Source organism: Gracilinanus agilis, chromosome 1 (assembly GCF_016433145.1).
Source record: "Gracilinanus agilis isolate LMUSP501 chromosome 1, AgileGrace, whole genome shotgun sequence".
Taxonomy (NCBI): Eukaryota; Metazoa; Chordata; class Mammalia; order Didelphimorphia; family Didelphidae; genus Gracilinanus; species Gracilinanus agilis.
Window position 1 is genome coordinate 165,618,462 of NC_058130.1, and position 12,894 is coordinate 165,631,355.

The 12,894-nt window shown below is 46.4% G+C and overlaps 1 protein-coding gene across 4 annotated transcripts; it reads right to left on the minus strand.

The window, feature by feature from the left end:
- Window positions 1-8,496: 8,496 nt before the first annotated feature.
- On the minus strand, window positions 8,497-12,536 carry RPP25L (ribonuclease P/MRP subunit p25 like). 4 transcript variants are annotated; one of them, XM_044657252.1, is made up of 3 exons: window positions 12,461-12,511; window positions 10,605-10,766; window positions 8,497-9,477 (listed from the first exon to the last, which is right to left on the minus strand). In XM_044657252.1, the coding sequence occupies exon 3, from the start codon at window positions 9,449-9,451 to the stop codon at window positions 8,903-8,905; it is 549 nt and encodes a 182-aa protein (XP_044513187.1). In that variant the 5' UTR covers window positions 9,452-9,477; window positions 10,605-10,766; window positions 12,461-12,511; the 3' UTR covers window positions 8,497-8,902. The 4 variants fall into 4 exon arrangements, with proteins under 4 accessions (XP_044513187.1, XP_044513185.1, XP_044513186.1 ...); XM_044657250.1 differs by lacking the exon at window positions 12,461-12,511 and adding an exon at window positions 11,860-12,020; XM_044657251.1 differs by lacking the exon at window positions 10,605-10,766 and having other exon boundaries at window positions 12,461-12,536.
- Between the last annotated feature and the right edge of the window lie 358 nt (window positions 12,537-12,894).

A 12,894-nucleotide genomic window follows, 5' to 3' on the forward strand; every position in this document is an offset into this window, starting at 1 on the left:
AACAAAATCCAAGACAAGGAGTGAGATAATAAGAAAGAACCCTGCTACACTTGATAAGCTCAAGTCACCAAGCCCAGATGTACTACATTTCAGGGTACTGAGTCAGGATCCAAAAATATCTTGACAGGCTAGAATGTTGGGCTGGATCTAATAAGATGAAATTTAATCAGGACAAATGCAAAGCCTTACACTTGAGTTTAGAAAAACTGACTTCTCAAAAGGGGAAGGTATAGCTAGAAAGAATTTGGTCTGAAAAAAACTCTGGGGGGTTTAGTGGACAAAAGTGGGTTAAGCTCACTATGAGTCAAGACTCATATTGCAGCCAAGAAAGTTAATTCCATTTTAGTCTGCATTAAGAAGTGTTTTGTGGACTGAGGAGATCATAATTGCTCTGTAATCTACCTTAGTGGCCCCACACTTGGAATATTGTGATAGATTTTGGCCAATGCATTTTTAGGAAGAGGCATTGATAGGCTGGGCAGTATTTAGAGAAGGGCAAGGATGGTAAAAGGCTGAGCACATGCCCTATGAATATTGTGTAAAGAAACTGCTAATGCTTAGACTAGAAAAAACTAATGAGGGCCATGGTAACTGACTTCAAAAATATGAAGTCCCATTGCTTAGAAGAGGGATGAGACTTGCTTTCTTGGACCCTGGGAGCAGAACTAGAACTATTAAGTGCAGGGTGAACAAAAGCAGATTTAGATTTATTTGAGGACATCTTCCTGACAATTAGAGCTTTCCCAAAGTGGAATGGACTACTTATAGAGATAATGGGGTCTTCAAGCAAAGCCTAATGACCACTTTTGAGGATGTGGTAAAAGGGATTCATGTCCAGGACTGGGCTGGACAAGATGGCATCCAAGATTCTATGACTTGGTGTTGCCTAGTTACTTCAAATTTGACAGTCATCTTAGCAACAAAGAGATGACTTGTTTGAATTAAACTGCTATCCCTTCTAATCTCTCATCCTTATGCACCTTGGACCTAACTCTTCCCAGTTCTTGTGCTCCCTGGATCCCCCTTTCTACCCTTAACAAAATGATCTCTAGGTATCTCAGTGGGTAAAGATCCAGGGGGTAGAATCAGGGGACCTGGGTTCAAATCTGACCTCAGACACTTCCTAACTTTGTATCTTGGGCAAGTCACTTAACCTCAATTGCTTAGCTCTCTGCCTTAGAATAGATATTTAGTACTGATTCTATGACAGAAGATAAAGGTTTTAAAAAATGATCTCTTCCCACCTCCTTGTATTCACTGACATCTGGTTCCACCTGGAAGACATTGCATCCTTGCATCCCTGACCATCATTTCCCACAGAAGATACACCTAATGAGAAGTGGCCTGTCATCCTGACTCAAAGGCTGGTCTTACAGACAGGAAGACTTATGTTCAGGTCCTGCCTTTAATACACAAAGGTTGTGGCACCATGAGCAAATAAATCACTTATTCTCTCAGTTCCCTGGGCAATTTCCTAAGATTCTTTATAGAAATGTTGCTTCACAGGGCATTTCCACATTGGGAGTGACCTATGAAATAACAGTTTTTGGACACTCCCTCCAAAAAAAATAAATATGTAGCATTTTAAGGTTTGCAACATGCTTTACATGTGTTGCAATGTAAATAGGAGAACCACTAAAGATTTTTGAGAAAAGGAGTGACATAACCAGCTATTGCATAAGGAAAGGTCTGGCAACGCTATAAGGACTAGATTACTAGAGGTAGGAAAGAGTGAAGGTGAGTAGCAGAAATAGAAAAAGGATGGATACTCCATTTAACTTGGGAAGGTAGATATCATCTACTCTGGTACTGGATAGGTTTCCTTTATACACATTTCTTTCTTTCTTTTTTGAAACACTTTCTGTTTTAGTAACACCTCTAAGACAGAAGAACAAGGGCTAAGCAACTGGGATCAAGATTAAGATTAGATTTGAACCCAGGTCCACTTGACTCCAGGTTTGGGTTTCTTATCTACTGAGCCACCTAGATACCCCAACCCCATATTTCTAATGACCTTAATCTGTTGAATTTGTAACTTCTGTAGCAGGGGTCGGCAATGTATGGCTCTCGAGCCATATCTGGCTCTTTTGAGGGCCAGATATGGCTCTTTCTGCAGGAGCCATAAAGTCAATTTTTTTTCAGGCGCTGTTAACAGGAGCGCGCACTGTGAGCACTGTACGGCTCTCAAGAAATTACGTTTTAAAAAATGTGGCATTTATGGCTCTCACGGCCAAAAAGGTTGCCGACCCCTGTTCTGTAGTGTTTGCTAAACCCAAAGATCCCAGCTTTTGGGATAAGAATTCACTATTTAACAAAAACTGCTGGGAAAATTGGGAAACAGTATGACAGAAAGTAGGTACAGATCAATATCTCACGCCCTGTACAAGATAAGGTCAAAATGGATATAAGATTTAGATATAAAGAGTGATACCATAGCTAAATTAGAGGAACACAAAATAGTTTACCTGGAAGATCTTTGGAGAAGGGAAGAATTTATGACCAAACAAGAGAGAGAATTATAAGATATAAAATGAATAATTTTGATTATATTAAATTTTAAAACTTTTGTACAAACAAAGCTAATGTAACCAAGATTAGAAGAAAAACAACAAACCTGGGTAGAAATATATAACCAATGTCTCTGATAAAGGTCTAGTTTCTCAAATTCATAGAGAACTAAGTCAATTTTATAAGAATACAAGTCATTCCCCAGTTGACAATCAAAGGGTATGACTAAACAATTTTCAGATGAAGAAATCAAAGCCATCAATAATCATATGAAAAAATGTTCTAAATCACTCTTGATTAGAAAAATGCAAATTAAAAGAACCCTGAGGTACCACCTCATACCTGTCAAGTAGTCAATATGGCAGTAAAGGAAAGTGATAAATGTTGGAGGGGATGTGACAAATTTGGGACTCATGCATTGTTGGTGGAGTTGTGAACTGAACCATTCTGAAGGGTGATTTCAAACTATTGACCTAGTGATACCACTACTGGGTCCATATCCCAAAGAGATCATTAAAAAGGGGAAAGGACCTACCTGTACAAAAATATTTAAATCAGCTCTTTCTTTTTAACCCTTACCTTCCTTCTTAGAATCAATACGGTATATTGGTTCCAAGGCAGAAGAGTGATAAGGGTTAGGCAATGGGGGTTAAGTGATTTGTCCAGGGTCACACATCTAGGAGTGTCTGAGGTCAGACCTGAACCTAGGATCTCCCATCTCTAGGTCTGACTCTCAATCCACTGAGCCTCCCAGCTGCCCCCCTAACACAGCTCTTTTTATAGTGGCAAAGAACTGAAAATGTTCATCATTTCAGTTGGAAAATGGGGAATGACTGAACAGATTGGGTACATGTTGGTGGTGAAATACTATTGTGCTATAAGAAATGGTAAGATGATTTCAGAAAAAGCTGGAAAGATCCCAATGAACTGATGAAAATCAAAATAAGCAGAAATGGGAAAACATTGTACACAGTAACCGCAATATTAGATGAGATTATCTGTGAAAACTTGGCTACTCTCAGCAATACAATGACCTGGGACTATCCTGAAAGACTTATGACCAGAAATATTATCCACCTCCAGAGAAAGAACTGTTGGAGTCATCTTTTGCATCTGTGTACTTATGGTTTTATTTTGGGGTTTTAGTTATGTATGAGTTTGTTCTTACAACAGTGACCAATATGGAAGTGTGTTTTGTATAATGATAACAATAAAATTAAAGAAAAAAAAAGAATTTGTATTTTCTCCTTTCCCCTATTCATAGGTAGATAGTAAAGAGGGAAGTTGGTGAAAGAAATAGGTGAATTTCCCAATAATTTATTAGGAGCCAATAAGTTCTCAAGGCATTCTACTGTGCACTATGTTACAGCATCTACTCACAGAGTTATGAGAATCAAATGACAATATTTGTAAAGCTGCTTCAGTTCAATGACCAGGTAAGTTTGGGAAAGAATGAAAGGTCTTAGAGTTGAATATAAAGTTCTCAGGTTTAGTGAGAAGAGCTGGAAGCTCTGAAGCAGATTCAGTTGATGGAGGCCCAAGGCATAGGGCTGTGTCCTTCCTCCTCCCCACTCCTCCTACCCCCAACCAATAAAAGAATTCCCCTTTCATGGAGTATGGGCTTTCTGATGAGGGCAAAGTTGGAAAATGGGGAAGGGTTATTGGAGGATTACAGAGATAGAGAATAGGATAAAAATGAGAGAGCAAGGAAGCTGGTTATCCTCTCCTCTTTACTGAGAATGCCCCTGAGTAAAGAATAGCCAGAGAACATAGATGTCCCAACAGCCCAGAGGCCATTGAGTCATATTAGCCTCTTTAACTGAAGACTCTTAGAAGAGATTAATATTGAAAGGCAAGACATCCGAAGGGACTTCCCAATTGTGAAAAGGCATACAGCATATCTCCATTATGGGAACATCTCCATTCCCAGGAACAAGCTTTTTCTCCTGAGGGAGTTAGAGGAGTAGGAGGAAGATGGGAGGGAGACCTGCCCTAACTGGCTACATACGCCCCCACTCCCTGGGTCTGGGCCAGACCCCCCACAGCCCAGGCTTCCCCAAGTCTGAAGGGGAGGGGCTAGACAACTTGGAGGCAGCTTTGTGGGATGATCTATGAAGTGTCACCACCTTCTTACTCCCTCTCTCTCTCTCTCTCTCTCTCTCTCTCAACCCATGGTCCCTCCAGAGCTCAACTCCGAATAGCAGGATCTCTTGTCAGGATTGACCAAGGACTATTTGGTGGGGAATTGGGAATTAGAGCCTGCTTTTCTGACTCCCAGATTGAGAAAGGGGAGAGGCAGCCCCCTGTTTTGCTAAAACAGCTCTTCTCACACAAACCTTTCACTCCTGATACTGACATAACACATGAGGAATGGGGTAGACACCTTGAAGTCCAGAGCGTTCTTTTGACCTTTTCCCTATAAGACAAAAATGGGAGTGTCTGTGCAAATACAACTTACAACCAGAGCAACCAAGGTTAGAAAGAGGAAAGACTTCCTTGTCAATAAAAAGAGAACAGGATAGCCTTGTGGCATCTCCCTTCCTGGAAGACCTCAAAAGCAAAGGGGAAAGATCTTCATATGGGGCAAGGAGAAAAGAAGAAAGATTCAATTCAGTTTCACTCAAAAAAAAAAAAAAACTCCTTTGGGGGCAGCTGGGTAGCTCAGTGGATTGAGAGTCAGGCCTAGAGATGGGAAGTTCTAGATTCAAATCTGGCCTCTGGCACTTCCTAACTATGTGACCCTGGGCAAGTCACTTAACCCCAATGCCTAGCCCTTACCACTCTACTGCCTTGAAACCAATACACAGTATTGATTGGTTCTGAGATAGAAGGTAAGGGTTTAAAATAAATAAATAAAATGACAGAAGTAATTAGAGTGGTTTAGAAGGAATTCAGAAGAACTTTTCTAAGGGATCATAAGGGGGCACAGTTGGATAGAGGGCTGGGCCTGGAATCAGAAAGACCCAAGTTCAAATCCAGTCCCAGACACTTAATAGCTCGGTGAACCTGGATAAATCCTTAACCCCTGCTTCAGGTTCCTCATCTGCAAAATGAGGCTAACAATAGCACCTACTACTTCCCAGGAATGTGAAGATAAAATATTTGTAAAGCACTTTGCACATCTTAAGGCACTATATACATTCTGAATACTATGATAGAAATGGTTGTAGGAATACATGAGCCTGGGATGTGTGATTTAGAGGAGTCCAGGAATTGCCTAGTTAGGAGACATCTTTCAAAGGTGTTGGGCAAGAAGGGCTCTTCTTACTAAAATTCAGACCATTTATAACTCACATTTCCATTTCTGAGTAACTAACAAGTGGAGATTCCTGGAAATTCCACCACATACCCACTGAGGATCCCACAGTTATCCAGCACTTTCCCTTGTCCACACCCTTCCCCGAAGACACATACTGAAGGTCTAGAACAGGCTGAAACCTGTGGAGGAAAAGTCCCCCTCTGGTTTCTTCCTCTCCTCACACTTCAGCATGACCCTGACAGCTAGCCAAATCGCCTCCTCCAAAGAGGGGCTCAGAAACAGAGACACGATCCCACGGCCAGGATTGGGAGTGGGCAGTCTGGTAGCCCGGTGGGTGTCCCCCGAAGGAATTCCACAGCACAACGAGGGCCAAGAGTTAAACAGTATTGTGTGGGAGGGCCTGGGAATTCTGGAACATGTGGGCAGCTGTGGAGGAGGTCGGGCTTCCCAGCAGGCAATGACAGATGGGAGACTTCCGTCCTTCCCATTAGCTAGAGCCCGATGCAAGAACACATCCCCTCCGCCCCTCGGCCCCAGCCCCTGCCGGTCACCGCTGGTCTCTCAAGGTCTGCCGGCCAGATGACCAGGGGGGTCTGTTTTCGGTCTCACAACCCCCAAGCGCCTCGGCTGGGAGTTTCTAAGGCAGCTTCCCCCAGGGATGGGGGGGTAGGAAGGGAAGGAGGAGCTGCTTGCTGCTCCAGTTGCCATGGGAACGGAGAAGGCAGAGCTTGATTTGCATGTATTTATATCTGCACAATTTCCCGGGCCCAGTCCCATCCCCAGGAATGTAAATGATTAGGTCCCTACTGGTAGAGCTGCTCCTCGGGCTCAGCGCCACCCCCAGGCCCGGACCGAGCCTTCTTTCCCTCTTTAGTCCCAAAGACTAAGTCTGTCGGGCCCAACAGGTTCCCTTGAATTCCATCTTCCTGCCCCAAGGCTTGGGGGAAGAATATCCCCGGAGTGGGCCGCGGATTTCAGCACCACGGAAAGCAATGGGGAAGGTTGGCGGAGAGCCCAGGCCACCCCACACCTCAAGGTGGTCCAGAGTGGGGGAGGGAGGAGGGAGTAAAGGAAGAGAGGCTTGTGGGTGGGACACTGGCAGAAAACAACCTTGAGGAAAGATCAGGAGTGCCGCGGGGCAGGAAAGGAATTTAGTCTTCCCTAGGTTCCCTTTCTGCCAAGGCCCAGATCAAGGTCCCCCTCCTCCAAGAAGCCCTCCAGGACTGCAGCGACCCGCCCCCCCACCCCATCTCAGCTATTTCGGCCCTGGTCACGGGGTACGCTGTCATTCGGACATGCACCATCGTCTCCCAGGGTCGTTACTTTAGACGCCATTCTCACCGCTCCTAGAACCCTTGGCTCCCTCGCCCGGGGCCTCAGAGCACAGGAAGGCCGTCTTTTCAGTCCCCCCACCCCCTCAATCCCACAGGGTTTCCCGAGGACCCGGGAATGGGCGAATGGTAGGTAAGGGCTTAACAGCCGAGTAATTAGGTGGAGGCTGCCCGACACCGAGACAGCGCCGCCACCGTGTGGCCGAATCCGGAAGTGCAGGCCAAGCTTTGGCGGTGGCGGCGGCGGCCGCCCTAAGCCGGGGTCCGCAGTAGGGAGCTGGTCAGAGCTTCTGGCTCGGGGCCAGACGTGGAAATCCCAATCGCCAATCAGAGAAGAGGCTCTGGGCTGGAAGGCCTCCCAGGCCAGGCTGTCCAAGCCTCTTCGTTTTACAAACGAGGCCCAGGAGAGCTAAAGGAGACACCCAAGGTCATACAGGTAATAAGCATGGGAAGTAGGACTCGCCTCGGCCCTCGGAAGGATGCTTTTTACACTCTACCCTCCTGCCCACTGCCCCACTTTGGGAAGAGCCTCCACCTCGGACCCTTGCCAAGAAGCCGGGTCCCAGCTTCCTTCTTTCAATCTGCTGCCTACCTGTTAGAGTTCAAACCCCAATGCAGCATTCGAAGTCCTCCGCCATCTAGGCCCCACCCACATTTTTTTCCTCATTTCCCAGCTACTCTTTGCTCCAGACGTACCCTTTTCTAAGCTGGACAGCCCCAGCCCAGTACTAGACCCTACGCCCCCACTTTTTAAAAAATCCCTTGCCTTTCATCTTAGAATCAATACTTTGTGTCGGTTCTGAGGCCAAAGGGAGGTAAGGGCTAAGGATGGGGGTTAAGGGACTTACCCAGGGCCGCACATCTAGGAAGTGTCTGGGTTCACATTTGAACCCAGGATTTCCCACCTCTATCCATGGAGCCACTGCCTGCCTTCTGGTTCCATTTATTTTTTTTTTTTAACCCTTGTACTTTGGTGTATTGTCTCATAGGTGGAAGATTGGTAAGGGTAGGCAATGGGGGTCAAGTGACTTGCCCAGGGTCACACAGCTGGGAAGTGGCTGAGGCCGGGTTTGAACCTAGGACCTCCTGTCTCTAGGCCTGACTCTCACTCCACTGAGCTACCCAGCTGCCCCTGGTTCCATTTATTTTTATCTGTGCATCTCTGACTCACCTAAAATGCCTCCTGAAGCTCTCCTACCCAGTCTCCAAGGTTCAACTCAAGCCTTGCTTCCTCCGTCAAGTCCTAACCACCTGGCCACTATTCAGAGTTCTAGCCCAGCTAACTCTCATCACACCATTCCAAAGGGGTTCCTGTGTGACTTTTGTCTCCTTAAGGGGTAAGAAATAAAGGCAGCACCTTGTGGTATACCCACAGACACAGACACACACAGAGCTGGGCACAGAGAAGGGCTTCATAAATGGAGTAAGTAGAACTTTTATTCCCAATTCTTCACTTGCTTTCCTGGAGAAAACAACCTTCTATTCCCAGTCTAAGGGATCTAATAGCTGCAAGCAGTTGATAAAAGATAAAACCAGTGGTAATACTTTTCAGGGAGGGGAAGGGGGAGAGGGAGAAAAGGCTGAGAACTTCTTTGATCAAGCAAACACAAAGAGCCTCAGAGCAGTCACCAACATGTCTATTCCTGAGTCCTGTGTTCATTTCCATCTGTGACTTGAGAGGGAATAGCCATGTGACAGATCAGAGCCACTGGACCAAAAAAAAAGCATCGATGGGGACTTCAATATTGTCCAACCTTCCTGGGGAGCACCTTGGAATCTGCTCCTGACCCTTTCCACTCAGGGGTCAGGGTCTCCTGGGGGTCTCTCCTCGGCCCCCACCTCCACTTCCTTGCCAATGCCCTGAGGCCCGGGGGCCTCGCCTCTTGGGCTGAGGGGTATGTGGAGGGGTTCGGGGCAAAGGCTGTCCCAGACCAGGAGGTGCACCTGGAGGCTGGTAGCCACCCTCATTGGGGTCCAGAGGGTCCTTGCTGAGCAGAAGCCACACAGCTGGCACATGTCGTCGTACAGTAAGTGGGTCCAGACCGGCCTCAGGCACTACAGGGACCCAGGCATCCTCTGTCTGCTGGAAGTGCAGTTTGGTGAGCTGGTGCAGGCCAGGCAGCCGGCGCTTCAGAATCTCTGCACAGGTCACAGCTTTGCCTGTGGCACGTCCTGCACCAGTGAACACTATTCGCCGGGTGGATTCACTTTCCAGCCGCCCCAATGCAAAGCCCAGGAGGTTTCGGATCTTGCTGCCATCCCGGACCCGCATTTCTAAGGTGTCTGGAGGCAGTCCTGGCACTGGAGGGGCCAGTGGTTTCTCTACAGAACTCGCCTTCTGGTAATTCTCCATAACTGGTCCAGGAATCTTCACTGTGCCTAAAGAGGAAGAAGTGAGTTCATAGGACCCAACAGCCAAACCCAAAGCACTCCTGTATCACAAGAGGCAGAGTACCCTCAGATTAGGAGCCTTCAAGAACTGGGTATCCTTGAAGAAAGGGACAATGTCTCCCCCAATTCTGATATCTTCCTAAAGGAAAAGTCAACTGACTTTAAGACAAAGCTCTTAAGATCTTAAGATGAAGGGCTGGGGGCAGTTAGGTGGCTCAATGGATTAAGAGCCAGGCCCATAGATCTTGGGTTCAAATATACCCTCAGACATTTTCTAGCTGTGTGACCCTGGGCAACTCACTTAACCCCCACTGCCGAACTCTTACCATTCTTCTGCTTTGGAACCAATACACAGTACTAAATAAGGGCTTAAAAAAAATCAAAATAAAAAATTTTTAAATGAAGGGCTCACAAAGAGTGACATTGCCTTCTCTATAGCTTGAAATGGATGATTCCCCCAGTGCCTAAAGAATTACAAGCAGGAGTCCTTAAAACTCACTGTAGAGGCATCATGGTTCAAAAGAATATTGGACTTGGGAGTCGTGGAGTCTAGGATTCAAATCCTGGCTAACTAATTGTATGTAACTCAACATGTCTGGGTCTTAGTTTCCTCATCTGTAAAATGATAATAATAGCATCTATCTCAGAAGACAATTGTAAGGATCAACTAGGATAATATGTGTAAAACACTTTGCAAACCTTACAACATTATATAAATTCTAGCTATTATTAAACAAAACCAGAGAAAAATACTTTATTTTTTAAAAAACCTTACTTTCTGTCTTACAACTGATACTAAGTATTGGTTCCAAGGCAGAAAAGTAGTAAGGACTAGGCAATTGGGGCTAAGTGACTTGCCCAAGGTCACAGAGCTAGTAAGTGTCTAAAGCTAGGTCCTCTTGACTCCAGGCCTCGATCTCCATCCACTATGCCACTTAGCTGTCCCTCCCCAACATAATTTTATGAGGAAGCCACTAGGTATGTGACCATGAATCTGCCTTAGCCTCAGTTTCCTCATCTGTAAAATTAGGATAACACAACCAATCTCACAGGGCTGAAGTAAGCATAGTACTTTTTGGAAACTTGAAAGCCAATTGGCTACTGACCCAGCTTACCTCCACATGGCACCTTTCCCTTTGTGAAGATCTCAGGAAAGATGGAAGTATAATATTGAACACAATGTCAATTTTCTTTTTAACATGTGAGTTGGTTTTGTGAGCCTTCCTTCCTTTTTTTATTTTTTTGTTGTAAAAGGTTGCTTTCTTTGAGAGGGAATACTGGGAATGTTGGTGATATAAAAACAAAATAAGAAAGGTGGACTATTACCAAAACAATCATTTCTAAATTAACAAAGTGCCTTTGCTTCTGTAAAAGCTACTAAAATACTTATGTATATTTTGACAACCCTTTCCCTTTTTTAAGCCCTTACTTTCTGACTTAGTAACACTCTAGGGTAGTGATGGGCAAACTATGGCCAGATTCAGCCCTTCTTCTTCATAATCTTTCAGTCATTAATAGGGCTTAGTATCACAAAAAACAAGAAGTTCATAAAATGTATCATCGTTATTTTTTAATAAATTATATTGGCCTGCCTAAAGTTTTTTTCCTTTCCTTGGCCCCGCTCTTTAAAAAGTTTGCCCATCACTGCTCTAGGGTATGGGGTAAGGGAGGCGCACAAATGTTACATAGCTAGGAAGTCTCTGAGACCACATTTGAATCCAGGTCCTCCTGACCCCAGGTGTGGCACTCTATCTAATGAACCACTTAGCTTGCCTCAATTTCCCTCCCTTTTCAATTTATTTTCTGCCCCTACCTATAAAAAAAAAAGATAGTTTCCCATTGATCAGAATGTCTATCTCTCTACATAATTGACTATTAAAGCCGTCATTCCCAAGCCTACTTTCTAGCCTCATTCGACCTCCTCAAGTCCAACACAAAATGGATCTGGATTCAGAAGGCCTAGGTTAGAAACAGAGCCATGTCACCTGTCATCGTGGTGACCCTAGGAAAGTCACTTAACCTCTTTATATATCCTTAGTTTCTTCATCTGTAAAATGAGGGAAGGAAATGAAGCACTTATTAAACATCCTACTATGTGCCAGGAGCTTTATAAATTACTTTATTTGATTTCATCTTCAGAACAACCCCATAAAGTGAGTGCTATTATTATCCCCATTTTACAGATGAGAAAAAAAAGGCAAAGGAGAAATGACCTGCTCAGAGTCATAGTCATGTAAGTGCCTCAGGCCAAGATTTGAGCTCAGGACTTCCTGACTCATGAGGCACCACCATGCTAGACAATGAAGCTGTGGCTGGGGTCCTTTCCAGCTCTCTAAACCTATGATCCCAGATTCCCAGCAAGTTCTGTACCTCCCTCGCTCTCAGCCAAGCCTTTGCGGACGCCGTTTCCCCCTTACTGCTGGTGCCGACCTCCAAACCTTATCCTTTCACTCGTTCTCTGCTCACTTCCTAAGTCTTTCCCATCGGTCAAGGCCGGTCTCAAGTGCCACTTCGCGTTGAGAGCCTTCAACAACGAAACCCGTAGTCAGGATCTCCTGCCTGACTGGCTGTCGACGCCTCCACGTGTCTGAAGAGACGGAGACGGCCGGGGTGGGGGCAGGGAGGCATGACTTCACGACCCCTGCTCCTACCCCGTACCTATCTGCGGATTAGCCGCGCTCTTCCCTTCTCCAGCGCCGCTACCCATTAACAGTACGAGGGGTGCTGCCAGCTCTTTCAACCTATCCCCCTGGGATTTCGAAACGACCTTTCTCCCCGCCCACCCCGGGGATCTCTAAGAGTCTCCGAGTCTGAGGCCACTTTCACCGGCCTGGAATGTTTAAGCGCTTCTGGCCAGGTGCCGTTCCTGGCCACATTCTCCAAGAATTCATGGGAGCCTCCCGCTGAAGGGAAGGGGGCTCTAAAAGTGCCCGCCCTCTCCGGTACCCCCCACCCCTAGTCCAACCCTCACCTCCGCCTCCTCCCGCCGCCAGGGACCTCTCACGATGGGGAATCAAGATGGCTGAGTGACGAGGCAGGCGCGCGCACGGCAGAGCGGCGGCGCTGTCGCGGAGCCACGCCCACCAGCGGGAAGCCACGTCGGGAAAGGCCGGGAGCGGCAACGGTGATGAGGTGGAAGATAATTTCATCTTCTCCGACTCCACTCTAGGTATCCTCCCTGCATTGAGAAGAGCAAACTGAGGTCCCAGCGTGGGCGTGGCGTGGACCCAAGGGAGGAGCTCGGAGGCGGGAGGGGGTCCTAGCCCGTTCTGCCCTCCCTCCCCCGCCTCTCCGGCCGGCGTTCTCCCTTTCGGCGTCAGCAGCGGAATTCCTCCCCGAAGGCACCAGGTGGCGACAAAGTACCAGCCATCGAACTGGGGGCGTCGCAACTCCTGCAGCCAGCCA